Raw genomic sequence first — 22,783 nt, 5'->3', positions numbered from 1 at the left:
AAGGCATATGTAAACAAAAAATTGTTCAACAAATCAAAATATATTTTATATTTGAGATTCTTCAAAGTAGTCACCCTTTGCCTTGATGACAGCTTTGCACACTCTTGGCATTCTCTCACTCCAGTGTGGAATTGGCCTTGTGTTTAAGGTTCTTGTCCTGCTGAAAGGTGAATTCATCTCCCAGTGTCTGGTGAAAAGCAGATTGAACCAGGATTTCCTCTAGGATTTTGACTGTCCGTAGCTCCATTCCGTTTACTTTTTATCCTGAAAAACATGTCGCAGCCCCCACTATGTTTGGAAATATGGAGAGTGGTAGTCAGTAATGTGTTGTATTGGATTTACCCCGAACATAACACTTTGTATTCATGACAAAAAGTGAATTGCTTTGCCACATTTTTTGCAGTATTACCTTAGTGCCTTATTGCAAACAGGATGCATGTTTTGGAATATTTTTTATTCTGTACAGGGTTTCTTCTTTTCACTCTGTCAGTTAGGTTAGTATCGTGGAGGAACTACAATGTTGTTGAGCCATTCTCAGTTTTCTCCTATCACAGCCATTCAACTATGTAACTGTTTCAAAGTCATCATTGCCTCACGGTGAAATCCATGAGCGGTTTACTTCCTCTCCGGCAACTGAGATAGGAAGGACGCCTGTATCTTTGTAGTGACTGGGTGTATTGATTCATTGTAATTAATGCCATGCTCAAAGGGATATTCAATGTCTGCTTTTTATATTTTTCCCCATCTACCAATACTGTAGGTGACCTTCTTTGCAAGGCATTGGAAAACCTCCCTGGTCTTTGTGGTTGAATCTGTTTGAAATTCACTGCTCAACTGAGAGATCTTACAGATAATTATATGCGTGTGGTACAGAGATGAGACAGTCGTTAAAAATCATGTTAAACACTATTATTGCACTCAGAGTGAGTCCATGCAACTCATTAAGTGACTTGTTAAGCAGATGTTTACTCCTGAACTTCTTTAGGCTTGTCATAACAAAGGTGTTGATGTTAGGGGTGTGCACGGGAGGCGGAGTCAGGTGCAGGAGAGCAGAGTGTAGTAAACAGGCGCACTTTAATTACGGTCCAAAATTGACAGCACATAAAAACAATAATGTGCCAAAAACACGGAACATAGCAAAAGTATAGCGCCTGACAATATCCACCTAACAATAAACAATTACACACAAAGACATGGAGGGGAACAGAGGACTAAATACACGCAGTGTGATTATGGGATGAGAACCAGGTGTGTAATGGAACAAGACAAAACAAATGGAATATGAGAAATGGAGCGGCGATGGCTAGGAAGCCGGTGACGTCGATCGCCGACCGCCGCCCGAACAAGGAGAGGTGCCGACTTCGGTGGAAGTCGTGATAGCTGAATACTTATTGACTCAAGACATTTCAGCTTTTCATTTTTAATTAATTTGTAAAAATGTATAAAAACTTAATTCCACTTTGACATTATGGGGTATTGTGTTTAGGCCAGTGACAAAAATAATATCTATTTAATACATTTTATATTCAGGCTGTAACACAACAAAATGAGGAAACAGTCAAGGGGTGTGAATAATTTCTGAAGGCCCTGTATGTGTTTGGGAATTTAGATGAGATGAGGTTATTGTGTAATTGTGTTTTTAATTCCAGGAAAGACCTGTGATATAGAGATGCTGCAGTTCATGGACGTCCTGACAGATGACGAGAAGGCTTGGGGCCTGGACTTCTTCAAGGAAAGTGCATTACATCACTCCAAAGACCAATTATGGAACATTTCATCAACCAATTTTGACTCCTATTTAGGTTTCACATTTTGTATTGTGTTGGTTCTATAGGGGGAAATTAGTGTCACGCTGTACCTTGAAGTGGGTGATACATTTTTCTCATGCTGGAATAGATTTAAAAAAAAAAAATTGTATTAATAAACTCATATTCTTTACTCATTAGTAAACTTTAAAAGTCACACATTTCCAGACTCAATTAATATAACTGATCCAGGATTTCGTTTTTGATTAGGGGAAAAAGCAATTTTAAAAACTGTTTATAAATATGCTTACCTGAATGGATCAGTAGTACAATATACTGTAATAAAGATTGAGTAGACATGTTATATTGCAGTAGTTCATGAATAATGAACAGGGTTGCTAAGACTGCTGGTTCAGAAGATTTCCTTCTGGCAAAAATCATGTTTCAATACAGGTGTAGAGGCACATTCATTTTAATTTAAATATATTTCTCTACTCTTGTATTCATCGTGTATACAGCTACTCCTGTCTTATGTCAATAGTACTATCATCCAGCTTCACACATGCAATATTTGATGAGACACTATGAATGAATAAATAATATTGTATGGCTTAATGGAATCTGGATGACTCATTCTTTGTTTGTAGCTGCCTGGGGTATGTGTTTATGTAGTGTAGCCTATCAGCAGTAAAGTTTCCATTCAATTCGGTAGAGTGATTGGGTCAGGCATTCCATCCATTTGCTATTCTCTTGATGTCTGATTAGGTGGAAGGTATTACAGAATGGAAGCTCGGCCTGATAGTGAGGACTCTTGGAGAATGGGAGCAAGGAGGGGGAGATCGGGTTTCACCAGTACCCCGTGCTCAAGTAAATACCTCATTGTCTACTACTGAATCGCTCAAGGGATTACAGACTGTGATTTTAAAAGATGTGAAATTATGGAGATGGCTTTCACTTCGTTTTTCAGTGGTACAACATTGCTCCTTGTTCGTAAATTCACTCTGGGGTGCCAGAGTGCGGTCAGAGTGCGCTCTAGGCGTTCGGAAATTCAGAGCGTTTCACTCTCTGAGCGTTCAGAGGAGTAGGGGTTGATCCTAGCGTTCTGACCTCACAACGGCAGTCAAGCACCCAAGCTGACTGGTAAAGCTGGCTAGCTTGATTGCTACTTCTAGACACAAATGAGAGAACACCTCACTCTGACCACTTTACTCGCCATTGCAGAACTGGTTAGGCTGATTTCATGCTTTCTAGAGCATTGATGGCTGTCACTGTGCTGCTGGCAATAATTTAATAATGTTTTTTTGCCGACGTTTAATGACACTGGTCATATTCAACTGGCGTTGTGCGTTCATAAATTCATCAGTTATTCTGCGCGCTGGCACACTCAGACGAGAGTGCTCCGAAATCGGGGTAGATAGTGAGAGTGAATTTACGAACGCATCCCTAATAGGATGTTGGAGAGCTATATTGACAAGGTTCTCTGTGGACAGAAGGGAGTCCGTTTTTTCTTCCCTCTGTGGGAAAGCTGTTGATATGAAATGGTAGGTGGGTGAAATTCAACAAGAAAACATAAATAAATAATAATATTTTTGTTCTATTCAAGCACTTGCACATGACTGAATTCTCTTCTCCTACCTGTTGATACATATGCTTGCAGACATGGGACACTCAGTTGTTGGATATAGCTGAGATGGAGGTCAGAAGTTGACCTACAGTGAAGAAGTGGTCCCAGCTATACCTACTGCCAAGGTTTACAAGGTATGAGGAAGATGATGCTCTTCAGTTGACATTCTGAGGACCAATCTATTTTGATTGTCCTTCTATGTAATCACTTCAAATTGATTATGCCTTCACCGAAAATGTGCCTTTCACAGAGCTCAGATGGAAAGATATCCTTGTACCAGTGTGACCTATACAAATTCTCCAGCTAAAGATAATTTGAACAGTAACCCATTTCCTCCCATTTTTTTGTATACCTTTATTTAACTAGGCAAGTCAGTTAAGAACAAATTCTTATTTTCAATGACAGCCTAGGAACAGTGGGTTAACTGCCTTGTTCGGGGGCAGAACACCAGATTTTTACCTTGTCAGCTCAGGGATTTGATCTTGCAACCTTTCAGTTACTAGTCCAACGCTCTAACCACTAGGCTACCTGTTAAAGAGTAACATTCAAGTTTTCTAAATCTATGAATGTTTGCTTTTTAACAGTGCCATTGAGGGTCAGTTTGGAGGGATTTTGGACAGAGGCTCCTTGGTGGCCATCAACCCACAGGACAGAGAATAGTATGACCACATGAACTGGACTTCCCTCTGTGATTCAACAGGAAAGCACAGATTGTTTTGACACGTTATAAGTTCTGTCTGTTGTTCACTGTATGCTACAGGTATGCAGCACTGATCATGTCGTTAATGGACAAGGACTGCCGATACCACTTGGACACTTTTTTATACAATCCTGTATTGTTCAAAGGTACGATATTTCCTGAAATAACAGCGGAAATTATATTTGTTTTCCATTCATTCTAGATTCATGCAAGTGTAACATATGGATTCAAACATATAGTACAGTATGCATGTATGTAATTAACCTTCCATTATCATTCTTTAACACCTCTCTATAGGTTCTTCGTTTTATGTGCCTGATGAGGAAGTTAACAGACTTTTCATTGAGTTTTATTAATACAATTACATTTGTCATTGATAATACCTTTATTACTCTTACTGCCTTTTTTATATCTGTCATTGAATGGAATATAAGAAGATATTGTCCGAGAGAATTATGGTAAGGTAGTTTGATGGTATTTTCTTTTAATGTATTCCAGGGAGGAGTTGTGGTATTAAGCTTATACAGTCTTCAAATGCTCTCCCAGAGGTTAAGGATAAGGAATGGGGCTTAGATGTCTTCATAGAGAGTTCATTTCCTCACCCCAAAGGCCTCAAACATGATTTAATGGGCTTCTCTGAGACTACAGGGAGCGATATCTGAGAGAAATAGTGCATTGAAAATGATTGTCAGGATATTTGGTGTTCTGTTATTATATTTGATGTCTTGTTATTAGCTTTGTTGACAGTTTGGAAATGACCTAATGTCGAAATATGCCAAGTCAATTCTTTCATATGGAAAACGAACTGAATTTCCAGTGTTTTTGAAACGTCTGCCATTTTAATATAAAATTGCAGACATATTGCCTTTGCTTTTTATTGTTAGTTTGTATCATATTTGTATGATAGATATTTTGTCTTATTGAAAACATTTCTCTATAGTGAAGGCAAGGATACTTTTAGATACATTAGATACTCCATGGTAATTGTTATAATGATTCTGAACTGTCTTGAAATGCATAGGCTACCTCATTGCAAACACCCGATTAGCCACACCAAGGTACTGCATTGGATTCTGCGCTTCTCCCTTTTCACGTACTGTCACATAGACCCGATTGGCTGTTGCCTAGATACTAGACCTACATTTTTAGTAAACATATCGAGGGTTTCAGGGATGAAGATAAGCTTAGTTATATAAAGGAGAAATGCCGAAACCACAAAAGGAAACGGTACGTTTGTTAAATGTAAATGTGGCAAGGTTGGCATAATGTTGCCGTTGAGTTTTAGTGAATGTCACAATGTAGCAATTGCACGATGCGCTACAAATAGAACAACAAACAGATACAGATGTAGCAGCTGCCTGAGAGAGCTCGGGTGCAACATTTTAACAAGTGAACGTGTCAATGATTTTCATTTGAAAGTAATGACAATGGTTATTTCATATGACAGATCAGCATACCTCCACCTGGGCGATGGAACTGGAATGATGAAACCCAAGCCCTTGAGTTCACCAGGTAACGTTAATGGGCAGCTATAGCAGTAGCAAATGTTACAATACTTTCTGGAGCTATTTTTGTGATGAACTTTTTCGCCCTATTATTTGCGGGTGTAAATGGATGTATTTTATTATCTAATTAACTGATCAATGAGTATGCACATGTTGATAAGTATTTAACTATTTTCTCATCCTTTTATTTTCAGTTTTAATACATCTGTGGAGGTAAAAGAAAAGAGAAAAAAGACTAAACCTGTCCATTTTCAAGATCTTGCCAGCAAGCGTCCAGAGAGGTAACGTTAGCTATTTATTTCTAGCCTAAGCCAACAGCACTTTTCCTATCCATGCTGTTCAACTAACAATGATATTAATAGATAGAGCATTCATTACATTACAAGTGATATGTATCCTTGATTGACACATAATTAAGGGCATTACTGTGTTCTGAACTCTTTCAACAAATACTTTTCTGTCTATTATTTGTAGGCAAACACAGTCATCGGCCAAGAGGGGGGGACAAAGCAGCAGGAAGACTGTGGGTCCTGCTCAACTCAATGCCTACAAGTCCGCAGTAAAACGGGGTCAGAGGGACTATGTGACCATTCAGGATGTGAAACGTAGGTGTTGGTCGGTCATACACAATACAGATCTATGTTATAGAACACATCCTTACAGCAGATTAGTTGAATATATGGCCTTTGTCTGTCTGTCTGTTTGTATGTACAGTATGTACACTGCCTTCAGAAAGTATTCATAGTCCTTGACTTACTCCACATTTTGTTGTGTTACAGCCAGAATTCAAAATGGATTACATCCATTTTTTTCTCCCACCCATCTACACACAATACTCCACAATGACAAGGTGAAAACATGTTTTTATAAATGTTTGCACATTTATTGAAAATGAAATACAGAAATATCTTATTTACATTCACATCTGTGAGTCTTTCTGGGTACGTCTCTAAGAGTTTTGCACACCTGACTTGTACACTATTTGCACATTATTCTTTTAAAAATTCTTCAAGGTCTGTCAAGTTGGTTGTTGATCATTGCTAGACAAACATTCTTTACGTCGATTTAAGTCGTAACTGTAACTAGGCCACTCAGAAACATTCAATGTCATCTTGGTAAGCAACTCCAGTGTATATTTGGCCTTGTGTTTTTGGTTATTGTCCTGCTGAAAGGTGAATTTGTCTCAAGTATCTGCTGGAAAGCAGACTGAACCAGGTTATCCTCTAGGATTTTGCCGTCAGAAAGTATTCACACCTCTTGACTTAAAAAAATAAAATTGTGTTACAACCTGAATTTAAAATGGATTGAATTGAGATTTTTTTTGTCACTGGTTTACACAAATACGTTTTTCAATTTTTTTGGAAAAGAAGGAAGCCTGTACAGAATAAAAATATTCCAAAACATGCATCTTTTTTTGCAACAAGGCACTAAAGTAATACTGAGAAAAAAAATTGCCCTGAATACAAAGTGGAATGTTTGGGGCAAATCCATTACAGCACATTACTGACTACTACGCTTCATATTTTCAAGCATAGTGTTGGCTGCATCATGTTATGGGTATACTTGTAATCGTTAATAAGGACTGGGACGTTTTTTTAGGATAAGAATGGTGCTAAGCACCGGCAAAATCCTAGACATTTACATTACATTTGCGTCATTTAGCAGACGCTCTTATCCAGAGCGACTTACAAATTGGTGCATTCACCTTATGATATCCAGTGGAACAACCACTTTACAATAGTACATCTATATATATATATATATATATATATATATTTATATATATATTTATATATATATATATATATATATATATATATTTGCTTTCCACCAGACACTGGGAGATTAATTCACCTTTCAGCAAGACAATAACCTAAAACATAAGGCCGTATCTACAGCCGTTATTGCGGCCAAAGGTGATTCTATAAAGTATTGACTCAGGGGTGTGAATACTGTGAAATAGGTATTTCTGTATTTCATTTTCAATAAATTTGCAGACATTTCTAAAATTATGTTTTCACTTTGTCATTATGGAATAAGTGAAGGGGTGTGAATACTTTCTGAAGGCACTGTATGTATGTCTGTCTGTGTTGCAGAGGTGGCACTCAGTTTGTTGCAGGAGAACGATGCGCTCCCCATTCCACTTTGCTTCCTGTCTGTGTTGAAGTAAGGAAGCACCCACTGCACAGTATATCTGCCTTCTCTCTCTCTCTTTTGTCTGTCCATCTGTCTGTCTCTCTCTCTTAATCCCTTTCACACACACACAAACCTTTCTTTACGGCTATGTTTCAATCTATGCTACATCCATTTACGTACACTACCGTTAAAAAGTTTAGAAATGTCCTTGTTTTTGAAAGAAAAGCACAGTTTTTGGTCCATTAAAATAACATCAAATTGATCAGAAATACAGTGTAGACATTGTTAATGTTGTAAATAACTATTGTAGCTGGAAACGGCAGATTTGTTATGGAATATCTACATAGGTGTACAGAGGCCCATTATCAGCAACCATCATTCCTGTGTTCCAATGGCACGTTGTGTTAGCTTATCCAAGTTTATCATTGTAAAAGGCTAATTGATCATTAGAAAATCCTTTTGCAATTATGTTAGCACAGCTGAAAACTGTTGTCCTGATTAAAGAAGCAATAAAACTTGCCTTCTTTAGACTAGTTGAGTATCTGGAGCATCAGCATTTATGGGTTCGATTACAGGCTCAAAATGGCCAGAAACAAAGACCTTTCTTCTGAAACTTGTCAGTCTATTCTTGTTCTGAGAAATGAAGGCTGTTCCATGTGAGAATCTGTCAAGGAACTGAAGATCTCGTACAACGCTGTGTACTACTCCCTTCACAGAACAGCACAAACTGGTTCTAACCAGAATAGAAAAAGGAGTGGGAGGCCCGGTGCACAACTGAGCAAGAGGACAAATACATTAGAGTGTCTAGTTTGAGAAACAGACACCTCACAAGTCCTCAACTGGCAGCTTCATGAAATAATACCCGCAAAACAGCATTCTCAACATCAACAGAGAAACAAAGAAAAAGCCATATCTCAGACTGGCCAATAAAAATAAAAGATTAAGATGGGCAAAATAACACAGACACTGGACAGAGGAACTCTGCCTAGAAGGCCAGCATCCCGGAGTCACCTCTTCACTGTTGATGTTGAGACTGGTGTTTTGCGGGTACTATTTAATGAAGCTGGCAGTTGAGGACTTGTGAGGCATCTGTTTCTCAAACTAGACACTCTAATGTACTTGTCCTCTTGCTCAGCTGTGCACTGGGGCCTCCCACTCCTCTTTCTATTCTAGTTAGTGCCAGTTTGCGCTGTTCCGTGAAGGGAGTAGTACACAGTGTTGTACGAGTGCAGTGGTCTGGGTGTAGCTGGTGCAGAGGAGTCAGGCACAGGACAGCAGAGATGAGTAACACAAGTAACTTTACTCAAATATTCCAATAACATGTCGTAATACCGAGCCCACAATAACGGACCGAACATACATAAAACAATCACGCACAAAAACCATGGGGAAACAGAGGGTTTAATAATGAACATGTAATTGGGGAATTGAAACCAGGTGTGTAAAACAAAGACAAAACAAATGGAAAATGGAAAGTGGATCGGCGATGGCTAGAAGGCCGGTGACGTCGATTGCCGAACGCCGCCCGAACAAGGAGAGGGACCGACTTCGGTAGAAGTTGTGACAACGAGATCTTCAGTTTCTTGGCAATTTCTCACATGGAATAGCCTTCATTTCTCAGAACAAGAATAGACCGAGGAGTTTCAAAAGAAAATAATTTGTTTCTGGCCATTTTGAGTCTGTAATCAAACCCACAAATGATGATGTTCCAGATTCTCAACTAGTCTAAAGAAGGCCAGTTTAATTGTTTCTTTAATCAGCACAACAGTTTTCAGCTGTGCTAACATAATTGCAAAGGGGTTTTCTAATGATCAGTTAGCCTTTTAAAATTATAAACTTGGATTAGCTAACACAACGTGCCATTTGAACACAGGAGTGATGGTTGCTGATAATGGGCCTCTGTACACCTATGTAGATATTCCATAAAAAATCTGCCATTTCCAGCTACAACAGTAATTTACAACATTAACAATGTCTACACTGTATTTCTGATCAATTTGATGTTATTTTAATGGATAAAAAAATGTGCTTTTCTTTCCAAAACAAGGACATATTGCCTAGCAATATAGTTTATATTGCTAGGCATTATGATTGCTCTTAGACATTGCCCTGTGTGTGTGTGTTTAGGAGCAGAGAGCTGGATGACTTCCTGGCTGCCCTCCTGCTCTACCTGTCCTGTTACTTTGAGAGGATGTCTCTGGAGAAGAAGCCCAAGCCTCTCATGGCGTCAGTACCATACTCATTGTGCCGGTTGTGTTCGTGTGTTTACATTAATTACCATTTTATATAGACTTAAGACTCTTAATTCGTATATATTGATGTTTCTCATGACTTTGCCTCTCTATAATGTATTGATTTGTGTCAGTGAGCAGAGTATCACAGAGAAGCAGGTGATGGCGGAGACCCTTGCTAAGGTGGAGCTGGCCCAGAAGCAGCTGGCCTTCTGCTACTCCAGCCTGGTCCTGGGCCTGGGCCTGTCCCAGCAGCACCACATGGCCTGTGGCAGGTCGGTCACCTCGCCGCCATTTTGGCTCTGCAGGGGCAAGGAGGGGAAGTGACAAGAGTCAAGGGAATAGATACTAATTTGGTTATTAAGCAAATACCTTAGATCCAACGCGATTGACAGTTAAAGCCTATATTCAGAGTAATCTACGTAGATTATACACAACATCTAATACATCCAGAAATTGTGAGTAGCCGCCTAACCTCCATGCACACAATATTTCACTTACTGCGTTAAACTATCACTTTAAGTGCTTTGTTTCTACAGGAGCCGTGTGTCATTGACCTACAAAGACAGGCAGTTGTATGAGGTTAGTACCAAACACCACAGAACTGTGACTTGACCTTTGCGACTGTATATTCCAGAGGAGATGTTGACCCGACAGAAGCTACTGCTTTGACAGGCAGTACTGTTTAACCAGAGGTGGTGGTATAGTGTAGGGTAACTCATCGGGTAACTCAGCACCCTGTGTGTCTGCATCTAGTACCAGAATAGATTTTTTGATGTTTGTAAATGTATTTTGGAGAAAAAAAGGATGATGTGACACAGACCCAGACGCAGCTTTAGTACCTTGAATGAATTACTGGCTTGGAGGCTGGCTGACTGGCTGAATGGCTGGATGAATAAATGAATGAATGAACAGGCCTTACCATTATTATTATTATTATTATTATTATTATCTCCAGAGGATAGAGCCATCAGCATTAGATATTAACAAATGACCTACATCAAATGCGACTGTAGCATCTCATCTCTGTAATCTGTCCTATCTACACCAGTGTCTGTACAGCTTCTTCTGCTACGTGGCGTGGGTGACGTTCAGTAGGAAGGAACTGAGGGGCATACAGGAGGAGGTGGGGCGCCTGCTGCGTTCTGACACCTTCAACCCCGCCCTCAGGACCAGGATAGATGCCACAGAGGACACCCTGGCCCAGGACTCCTCCACCAAAGAGGGACAGACTGAGCCCAAAGTGCACACACAGAGCCACAACGCCCCAGAGCAAAGGTGTGTGGGGAGTGGGGGAAGGCTGGGGTGGTGTATGCGTGACTATCAGTTCCCATTTTGAGTCATTTTTTAAATTGTTTTTCCGTACAATAGTTTCTACTAGCCTAAGTGACTGACTGACATGATATGTTGCAGTAAAGAACAAAATGGTTTAGGCTGCAAAGCCATCTCTGCTTGAATGCTGTCTATCTACCTCCCAGACCATAGGATTGACTGAGACAGATTCATGACTTGTCAGATAAGAGTGACAGGCCGTTTTATGTCATCTCCCAACATCTGACAGATGACTGACAGTTCTGTAAACGGTTTCATGTCTCTTGCTCTTATGCTGTCAGGTCTAGGCCAAGTTGGTCTTGAAGTCAGTACTCCATACAGTGAGGGAAAAAAGTATTTGATCCCCTGCTGATTTTGTACGTTTGCCCAATGACAAAGAAATGATCAGTCTATAATTTTAATGGTAGGTTTATTTGAATAGTGAGAGACAGAAAAACAACAAAAAAATCCAGAAAAACGCATGTCAAAAATGTTATAAATTGATTTGCATTTTAATGAGGGAAATAAGTATTTGACCCCTCTGCAAAACATGACTTAGTACTTGGTGGCAAAACCCTTGTTGGCAATCACAGAGGTCAGACGTTTCTTGTAGTTGGCCACCAGGTTTGCACACATCTCAGGAGGATTTTGTCCCACTCCTCTTTGCAGATCTTCTCCAAGTCATTAAGGTTTCGAGGCTGACGTTTGGAAACTCGAACCTTCAGCTCCCTCCACAGATTTGCTATGGGATTAAGGTCTGGAGACTGGCTAGGCCACTCCAGGACCTTAATGTGCTTCTTCTTGAGCCACTCCTTTGTTGCCTTGGCCGTGTGTTTTGGGTCATTGTCATGCTGGAATACCCATCCACGACCCATTTTCAATGCCTTGGCTGAGGGAAGGAGGATCTCACCCAAGATTTGACGGTACATGGCCCCGTCCATCGTCGCTTTGATGCGGTGAAGTTGTCCTGTCCCCTTAGCAGAAAAACACACCCAAAGCATAATGTTTCCACCTCCATGTTTGACGGTGGGGATGGTATTTTTGGGGTCTAGGCAGCATTCCTCCTCCTCCAAACACGGCGAGTTGAGTTGATGCCAAAGAGCTCCATTTTGGTCTCATCTGACCACAACACTTTCACCTAGTTGTCCTCTGAATCATTCAGATGTTCATTGGCAAACTTCAGACGGGCATGTATATGTGCTTTCTTGAGCAGGGGGACCTTGCGGGCGCTGCAGGATTTCAGTCCTTCATGGCGTAGTGTGTTACCAATTGTTTTCTTGGTGACTATGGTCCCAGCTGCCTTGAGATCATTGACAAGATCCTCCCGTGTAGTTCTGGGTTGATTCCTCACCGTTCTCATGATCATTGCACCTCTACGAGGTGAGATCTTGCATGGAGCCCCAGGCTGAGGGAGATTGACAGTTCTTTTGTGTTTCTTCCATTTGCAAATAATCGCACCAACTGTTGTCACCTTCTCACCAAGCTGCTTAGCGATGGTCTTGTAGCCCATTCCAGCCTTGTGTAGGTCTACAATCTTGTCCCTGACATCCTTGGAGAGCTCTTTGGTCTTGGCCATGGTGGAGAGTTTGGAATCTGATTGATTGATTGCTTCTGTGGACAGGTGTCTTTTATACAGGTAACAAACTGAGATTAGGAGCACTCCCTTTAAGAGTGTGTTCCTAATCTCAGCTCGTTACCTGTATAAAAGACACCTGGGAGCCAGAAATCTTTCTGATTGAGAGGGGGTCAAATACTTATTTCCCTCATTAAAATGCAAATCAATTCATAACATTTTTGACATGCGTTTTTCTGGATTTGTTTGTTGTTATTCTGTCTCTCACTGTTCAAATTAACCTACCATTAAAATAATGTATTTGTCAGTGGGCAAACATACAAAATCAGCAGGGTATCAAATACTTTTTTCCCTCACTGTAAGTAGAACCAAATGAATTATATGTGGGGAGTTTCTTTTGTTGATATCTTCACAGCTGTTGTCTACATATTTGATGATTAATAGTACAGCTGTATATATTTTATAATATTTGTTATTAGAATGACATGCTCTGGTATTTTACTTTCATTTATTTTCTCCTGGCTTAAGGAAATTCTGGAGTATTACTTGTGAGATTCTGTCCTCCCACTATAGGATTGCCCCTAATGACTCTTCGCTCTAATGCCCAAATCTAAATCAATTCATATCTAGTGCCTAGGCCCTAGGGAATAGGCGCCAGTTTGGAATTGGAGGAATTGGTCCTCAGTCTTCTGCTTCTCGTCCTTTGACCTTTGACCCCAGGAAGTCCCAGCGTCGTCCGGCCTTGAGTAAGATCGTGACCCAGCGCTCCCCGGTCATGGTGTCCCTGCTGCCATATCCGCGGGAGGAGGCTCCTCATCTGTTCCGCCGCTACAAACCCAGGAAGCAGAGCCAGGCCAAGCTGTATAACCCAGAGACCCTGATGGAGGAGCTCAAAGAGCAGCTGGCCTCTGTCAGGTAGCTAACAGTCATAGCACAGGGAGGGAATACCCCCATCCCAGATCTGTATGTGCTGTCTTGACAACTCCTATGGTCATTGTCACACCAACTGTTAGCAAGGTCTGGGACCAGGCTAGGGAAGGAAGATGTTTGCTATATACATTTACATTTTAGTCATTTAGCAGACGCTCTTATCCAGAGCGACTTACAGTTAGTGCATTCTTAAGATAGCGAGGTGGGACAACCACATATCACAGGCATAGTAAGTACACTCTGCTGTCCTAGCTTTAGGGGGAAAGTGCCAGGACAGAGAATGACTTGGACTGGGCTGAGCGGGAGCTGCCCTCCCGGAGGGGTGGGAGAACCAAGAGACCAGAGGTGGCAGAACGGAGTGCTCAGGTTGGGGTGTAGGGTTGGAGCATAGTCTGAAGGTGTGGGGGGGGGGGCAGATCCTCTTGCTGCTCCGTAGGCAAGCAGCATGGTCTTGAAGTGGATGCGAGTTTCGACTGGAACCCAGTGGAGTGTGCAGAGGAGTGGGGTGACATGGGCAAACTTGGGAAGGTTGAAAACCAGGCGGGCTGCAGCGTTCTGGATAGGTTGCAGGGATTTGATGGCACAAGCGGGGAGCCAAGCCAACAGCGTGTTGCAGTAGTCCAGACGGGAGATGACAAGTGCCTGGATTAGGACCTGCACCGATTCCTGTGAGAGGTAGGGTCGTACTCTACGGATGTTGTAGAGCATGAACCTGCATCACTGCTTTGATGTTTGCAGAGAACAACAGGGTGTTGTCCCGGATCGCGCCAAGGTTCTTTGCACTCTGGGAAGGCAACACTGTGGAGTTGTCAACCGTGATGAAGAGGTCTTTGAGCAGGCAGGCCTTCCCCGGGAGGAAGAACAGCTCCGTCTTGTTGAGGTTGAGCTTGAGGTGGTGGGCCGACATCCAAGCTGAGATATCTGCCAGGCACGCAGAGATGCGTGTCGCTACCTGGGTGTCGAAGGGGGGAATGTGAAAAGTAGTTTTGTGTCATCTGCATAGCAATGATAGGATAGACCATGTGAGGATATGACGGAGCCGAGTGACTTGGTGTTTAGAGGGAAGGGAAGAGGGCCAAGAACCGAGGAGGATTAAGGAGGGAGGAGAAGGTGGAAAAGAGTTTCATAGGGTTAGAGGCAGAAGCATGACATTTTGAGGGATAGAAAGTATATCAGAAGATTGAATGAAAATAACAAACTATATGTGTAAGAGACTGATAATATATGCTACAAACATTGTATTGAACATGAATTGTCCCTCAAAAATGTATGAATATCTCTTGTACATGAAGTTAACGTTCACAGCACTGTATTTCCACACCCCTGAACTTATGTCTGCTACACTCTTAGAAAAAAAGTGTAAAAATAAAAAAGGGTTCTTTGGCTGTCACCATAGGGGAACCCTTTTTGGTTCCAGGTAGAACCCTTTTTGGTTCCAGGTAGAACTATTTTGGGTTCCATGTAGAACCCTGTGTGTAAAGGGTTCTACATGGAACCAAAAGGGTTCTACCTGGAACCAAAAAGGGTTCTTCAAAGGGTTCTCCTTTTAGGTTCTAGATAGCACCTTTTTTTTGTAAGAGTGTATCTTTGAACTTTGAAATCTGTTTTTCTAGCTTTGGGATTCTGGGGAAGCCTCTGAGCCAGTTCAGCTGCACCACCCTTATGCCCCAGGGAGCCAACAACGAAGACGAGGAGGAGGAAGATGATGAGGATGACGATGATGAAGACTCCGGCGTCCATGTTCGAAGCAGTAAGAACACCTTCATGGCTCAGAGACCTGTCGCATCAGCAGTGGACCAACGTGGCAGCCACAGCCGCGCCAATACAGTCATCTCACGGGCCACCACAGAGGGAGTGTCCTCAGACACAGAGTGAGAGTATGTGCGTGTCTGTATGTGTGCCAGGCTTCCCCCAAAGTTTGACCAATAAAAAAAGAACAAAAACATATAAAATGATGTATCTTTAGTCTCTCTGTGTTTCATAATTGGCCTTCAAGTTGCATGTGGCTGAATGTATCTCACCAGAGAAAGCATCTGATCGAACGAAATGGTGCCCCTCAGTATATGTAGCCCATCTATCTGATGTTGTCTGGCCAAAAATAGTATGCCATTGTTGCTGCCCGTAGCATTGAATTTAATAGCAAGAGAAGCTAGCAAGCATTTTGCCTCCCTTGATAATGTTTAAATAAAAAATAACCAATCAGCATTGAGCTAAACTAAGCACCAAAAAAAGTGTCAATGGAAGCTAGTTTGGATTTGACTTCACACCAATCTCATTGCATCAAACGTATTGAAAAAAAGGGGATTTGGACTTGTGGACTTAGTGTACCGCCCAGTGATTATAACGGTGATTCAGATCCAACCATAAATTCATACATTGTGCCCCTGGTCTGAGTGGGTGGGAGTTCAATATGTAACTAGATGTAGTAGGCTAACGTTAACTAGCTGGCTCATCATTGCCCTTGAAATTAAGTTAGGCTAGCTGGCAAGCCTTTTAGCCATGTAGCCTAGTCGAGAACAACAAAAACTAAAAGTGTGTAGCCTACTGTATGACAGAGAGGAGGATTGCATTGGCGTTCCTTTACAAGGTAAATCATTGTTTTTTCTACTTGCGCACACACACACACACACACACACACACACACACACACACACACGAACAGCCACATGTTATTTACCTTATGTTGATTGGACTAAATTGTTTTTGATGATTTGGAAGTTGAAATGATGGTGGATTTACTTAGCAGAGGCCTCTGCTGTTTTTTTTTGTTCCCACTTGTGATATCACTTTTTGTTTCTAAATCCATAATTGTTTAGTAGTCAGACATTTTGCAAGCAAAACATCAAGTTTTAAATTTCATTTCCTGCAGTTGTACACATTTGACCATGGGGCGCAGAATTTTTTTTGCATTTTTAAAGCAAGTTTGCTCCAATTATACACATTTTGCCATGGGCCAAAGAAAAGATTTACCCATTTCTGGCAATTCTTCACATTTTCCCATGGGGTGTAGAGAAAATTTTGCAGGTTTACATCACATTTTCTGCAATTCTACACATTTTGCCATAGGTTGGAGAGTAATGTTTGCAGTTTTTAATATTTCATTTTTTTTTGTGAGAGCGACTAATTAAATCAATGTGGGCCCCCCAGTTGGTAATTCGACCATGATTACTACAAGTTTAGAAAGCTGAACATTATACTAACAAAAAATGTTAGCTGACATGGGCTAATTGAGTGACTGTCAGTGACTGACATAACAAAAGAAAAACTTCTGATGCGCAACTACATTTTCAAAATGGCACCCTGTATATTCTACTATTCTAACTCTCAACAGTAAGTTGAGACCTCAACTGAGTTCTTAATTATTATTTTTATTGATCCACGGGCCGCCAGTTGCCCATCCCTGCTGTAGGTCATCTACCTGTTTGTTACATGCAATGTGCTTTGTGGACTTCACCGGACAGATATGGCTCTCTGGTTTGGTGATGAAACAAACGTGTGGTTGAATTTATTCTGCCCAGTGGTGTAAAGTACTTTAGTAAAATTACTTAAAAGTACTACTTAGTAGTTTATTGGTGTATCTGTACTGTACTTTACCATTTATATCTGATCTGGCAGACTTAGTTTGCTTAGTTTGTACATTATGTCTGAGTGTTGGAGTGTTGGAGTGTGCCCTTGGCTAGCAATAAAACGAACAAGAAAATTGTGCCGTCTGGTTTGCCTAATATAAGGAATTAGACATTATTTATACTTTTACTTTTGATACTTAAGTATATTTTTGCAACTACATTTACTTTTGATACTTAAGTATATTTAGATTTGACTGGGTGACTTTCACTTTTACTTGAGTCGTTTTCTATTAAGTTATCTGCTTTTACTCAAGTATGACAAGTGGGTACTTTTTCCACCACTGATTCTGCCAACTGTGTGACTATTGTCTTCTTGTTGTCTCGGCCTTATACACTGAGTGTACATAACATTCACCCCTCATTCACAGCCTCAATTCGTTGGTGCATGGACTCTACAAGCTGTCGAAAGCATTCCACAGGGATGCTGGCCCATGTTGACTACAATTGAATGGCACACATACACAATCCATGTCTCTATGATCTCAAGGCTTAAAAACGTTTCTTTAACCTGTCTCCTCCCCTTCATCTACACTGATTGAAGTGGATTTAACAAGTGACATCAATAAGGGATCATAGCTTTCTACTGGATTCACCTGGTCAGTCTGTCATGGAAATAGAAGGTGTTCCTAGTGTTTTGTTCACAATGTATATCACTGTGGGGTATGAACTAAAATTATTTATAGAGCAAAAAACGCAATTATCACAACACATAGGTTGTAATATGGCTTTTTTCCTGAATTGGCTTCCCCAGTGATTTTATCCACACACCGTGTGTGTGTGTCGGTCTGTCTGACATTTCTGGGCTATCATTTGAAACATCATTCTGATATCTGTGTTTTCAGTTTCCCCCAGTAGACTGTCTAAAAATGTGCTTGGGTGTTTCGAACTATTATTATTTGTCACCAGGTGGAGCTGTTGTCTGAGATATAATGAAATGGGATTTCCTCATACAGACGGTACAATCGATCCATCATTATTGTATACAGTTCAGTTTCAACGCAATGCTTGGGAAAATATATAAGGATCCCAAAATACCATTGTATGTATTCAATGCATCACTATCATTCACGACATTTGTAACGACTAAGTAAATATCATGCTACAGTATGTAAATCCTGTGTCATCTGTCACATTGACATAGACAGTACATCCTCTTTGACGTAAGACCGCTTCCATGACTCTTCCCCCAGGGTGACTTGCAAGCCTTCCAGTCAATGCTGCCTGCATCCTAACCTCCCATAGCAGAGGGCCATAGCTACTAAGCATGCTGCAGCAGCACCAGCCGCGGTGGCAGAAGGGGCTTTGCCTTCACCCTAATTGGCTGGGTAATCTGGGATGCCAGAGCGAGAGCTAAGCCTGCTCAGGAGACTGGGGGATGGGGCACAGGGGACAGGGATGGAGGGGGACGCTGGAGAGAGGCTGGAGCGTGATTCCTTCATGGCTCCTCCTTTATAAGGGCTGGATCTGACCAGAAAGGCAGGATGGCAGGAGTCAAATCCCTCTACAGATTTCATTCCAACAAAACGTTGCGGTCCTAAAGTCTATGCCCTCTGAAATAGTTTGCAGTTGAAGCATGTCCCCTCTTGTTAAGAACTAGCCATGCCTGTAATTACAATCCATATTCAACAATGACAGGCGATGTTAAGGGATTTCTGTTTGAGGCAGACAACCAATAGCAGAGCACCCTTCTTGTGATTATAGGAAAGAGGCTAGGCAAACTGTGTTTCATAAAGTTAAAGGTTATACAGTGCTGGCTGTTAAAGGGTATAGGTCTATTGCCCTCCTAATTTAAAGAGTGTTATATACAACTCCTCAGAAGTTTGCCAGAGTCCTTTCTCAGCTGATAGTGAGACTGAGGTGAGAAAAATTCTGGAAGCAAGGTGACAAGGCATCTGTTGTCCCAGTCGGTAATCCCAACATGTTTCAAGCTGACCACCATGGTCGCTGTTCCCAAGAGCTCCAAGGTAACGTTCCTAAATGACTATCGCCCCGTAGCACTCACATCTGTATTTATTAAAGTGCTTTGAAAGGCTGGTCATGACACACATCAACACCATCATCCCAGACACCCTGGACTCACTCCAATTTGCATCCCGCCCCAACAGATCCACAGATGACGCAATCTCAATTAATCTTCACACTGCCCTCTCCCACCTGGACAAGAGGGGAAATAACTACGTACTGTTGAAGTCAGAAGTTTACATACATCTTAGCCAAATACATTTCAACTCAGTTTTTAACAATTCCTGACATTTAATCCTAGTAAAAATGTCCTGTCATAGGTCAGGTAGGATCACCACTTTATTTTAAGAATGTGAAATGTCAGAATAAAATAATAAATTATTTATTTCAGCTTATATTTCTTTCATCACATTCCCAGTGTGTCAGAAGTTTACATACACTCAATTAGTATTTGGTAGCATTGCCTTTAAAATGTTTAACTTGGGTCAAACGTTTCGAGTAGCCTTCCACAAGCTTCCCACAATAAGTTGGGTGAATTTGGTGTAACTGAGTCAGGTTTGTAGGCCTCCTTGCACGCACACGCTTTCTTTGGGATGGTGTTCTTTGGCTTGCAAGCCTCCCCCTTTTCCCTCCAAACATATCAATGGTCATTAAGACCAAACAGTTCTATTTTTGTTTCATCAGACCAGAGGACATTTCTCCAGAAAGTAAGATTTTTGTCCCCATGTGCAGTTGCAAACCGTAGTCTGGCTTTTTATGGCGGCTTTGGAGCAGTGAATTCTTCCTTGCTGAGCGGCCTTTCAGGTTATGTCGATATATGACCCATTGTTCTGGGATTGATTTGCACTTTTCTCACCAAAATACGTTCATCTCTAGGAGACAGAACGTGTCTCCTTCCTGAGCGGTATGACGGCTGCGTGGTCCCATGGTGTTTATACTTACATACTATTGTTTGTACAGATGAACATGGTACCTTCAGGTGTTTGGAAATCGCTCCCAAGGATGAACCAGACTTGTGGAGGTCTACAATTTTTTTCTGAGGTCTTGGCTAATTTCTTTTAATTTTCACATGAGGCCTTAAAATACATCCACAGGTACACCTCCAATTGACTAAAATGATCTCAATTAGCCTATCAGAAGCTTCTAAAGCCATGACATAATTTTCTGGAGTTTTCCAAGCTGTTTAAAGGCACAGTCAACTTAGTGTATGTAAACTTCTGACCCACTGGAATTGTGATACAGTGAATTATAAATCAAATAATCTGTCTGTAAACAATTGTTGGACAAATGACTTAACAAGAACAATGACTTAACAAGAAATCTGTGGTTGAGTGGTTGAAAAACAAGTTTTAATAACTTCAACTGTATGGGAGAATTCTGTTCATAGACTACAGCTCAGCGTTCCGGTGTATGTGACAATATTTATTTTTCTCCAAGCTCATCACCAAGCTCGCGACCCTGGGACTGAACACCTCCCTCTGCAATTGGATCCTGGACTTCCTGACGGGCCGGCCCCAGGTGGTGAGGGTAAGCAACAACACCTCCGCCACACTGACCCCTCTACATGGGGGCCCCTCAGGATGTGTGCTTAGTCACCTCCCTGTTCACCCACGACTGTGTAGCCACGCACGACTCCAACACCATCATCAAGTTTGCTGACAACATGACGGTGGTAGGCCTGACCACCGATGGCGATTAGACAGCCTACAGGGAGGAGGTCAGAAATGTCCACATCAGTAAGGACCGACACACATGTCCACAGACCGACACACATTCGTGAACAGGGCATGACAGTGCCGCTTCACCTCAGGAGGCTGCAAAGAGATCTTGACTGGCTGCATCACCACTTGGTACGGCAAATGCATCATTCTCGACCGCAAATCACTACAGAGGGTGGTTCGGACAGCCCAGTAAATCACCAAGGCCGAGCTCCCTGCCATCCGGGACTTCTATATCAGGCGGCGAGGAAGGCCTGAAAAATTGCCAAAGACTTCAGCCACCCAAGCCGTAGACTGTTCACTCTGCTACAGTCCGGGCAAACGGTACGGGAGCATCGGCTCTCGGACCAACAGACTGCGAGATAGCTTCTACCCCCAAGCCATAAGACTGCTAAATAGCCATAAAACTGCTAAATAGTTAATTCATTAGTTACACAGACTATCTGCATTGATCCTGTCTTACACTGACTCTATGCACACTAACAAGACTTTATACAGTGCTTTCTGAAAGTATTCACACCGTTTGACTTTTTTCCACGTTTTGTTGTGCTACAAAGTGGGATTAAAATGGAATTAAATGTCATTTTTTTGTTAAAGATCTACACAAAGTACTTCAATGTCAAAGTGGAAGACCAATATGAGAAAAAAAACACTTATCTTGATTCGATAAGTATTCAACCCGTTGACTGAATACATGTTAGAATCACCTTTGGCAGCGATTACAACTGTGAGTGTTTCTGGGTAAGTCTCTAGGAGCTTTGCTCACCTGGATTGTACAACATTTGCCTATTATTCTTTTGACAATTCCTCAAGCTCTGATAAACTGGTTGTTGATCATTACTAGACAGTCACTGGGTGTATTGATACACCATCCAAAGTGTAATTAATAACTTCACCATGCTCAAAGGGATATTCAATGTATTTGTACCCATCTACCAATAGGTGCCCTACTTTGCGAGGCATTGGAAAACCTTTGTGTCTTTGTGGTTAAATCTGTGTTTGAAATTCACTGCTCGACTGAGGGACCTTACAGATAATTGTATGTGTGGGGTTCAGAGATGAGGAAGTCATAAAAAAACTATGTTAAACACTATTGCACACATAGTGAGTCCATTATAAATTCAGACTGTAACACAACAAAATGTGGAAAAAGTCAAGGGGTGTGAATAATTCCTGAAGGCACTGTATCTATCTCAAATATCTCTTACCCCTGCACATTGATCTGGTACTTGAACTCCCTGTATAAACCTTAATTGTTGTGTATTTTATTCCTTTTGTGTTGCTGTTTTTATACATTTTTTAAAACTGCATTGTTGCGAAGGCCTTGTAAGCAACCATTTCACGGTAGTCTACACCCATTGTATTTGAGGCTGGTGAGAAATAAAATGTCATTTGATTTGAGCGAGGATGGCAAATATACAAGCATATGACCTGATACAAAGATTGAATGCATGGTTACTTGTAAGTTATAAACAATGTTTGCCATTCACAGTATGTGAATGTCACACAATTTAAACATAGTGGTCATTCAAGATTCAAACTGTCATTTACTGACATTCTATGCGTGATATGATTCTGATTCATAAAGTAGGCCTACTAACACTGGACCCCATATGATATCACTCTACCGTTTAGGAGTGAATTGTACCAGTAGGGGGAGACTTTGCATTGAAATGAACCATACAAATGGACTGACTGGAAAATTCCTTGAAATGATCCTCT

The 22,783-nt window shown here is 41.3% G+C and overlaps 1 protein-coding gene and 1 pseudogene across 1 annotated transcript; both read left to right on the top strand.

Moving 5' to 3' along the window:
• Positions 1-2,922: 2,922 nt before the first annotated feature.
• On the top strand, positions 2,923-4,893 carry LOC115173197 (probable thiopurine S-methyltransferase; annotated as a pseudogene).
• A 335-nt stretch (positions 4,894-5,228) lies between these two features.
• Positions 5,229-15,707, top strand: ppp1r36 (protein phosphatase 1 regulatory subunit 36). The gene is made up of 11 exons (XM_029731479.1): positions 5,229-5,296; positions 5,517-5,581; positions 5,769-5,855; positions 6,049-6,179; positions 7,671-7,740; positions 9,838-9,936; positions 10,076-10,216; positions 10,481-10,523; positions 10,993-11,219; positions 13,546-13,740; positions 15,369-15,707. The coding sequence occupies exons 1-11, from the start codon at positions 5,273-5,275 to the stop codon at positions 15,628-15,630; spliced, it is 1,344 nt and encodes a 447-aa protein (XP_029587339.1). The 5' UTR covers positions 5,229-5,272; the 3' UTR covers positions 15,631-15,707.
• The last annotated feature ends 7,076 nt before the right edge of the window (positions 15,708-22,783 follow it).

Source organism: Salmo trutta, chromosome 34, assembly GCF_901001165.1.
Source record: "Salmo trutta chromosome 34, fSalTru1.1, whole genome shotgun sequence".
Lineage (NCBI taxonomy): Eukaryota > Metazoa > Chordata > Actinopteri > Salmoniformes > Salmonidae > Salmo > Salmo trutta.
This window is presented reverse-complemented; position numbering and strand designations above follow the sequence as displayed.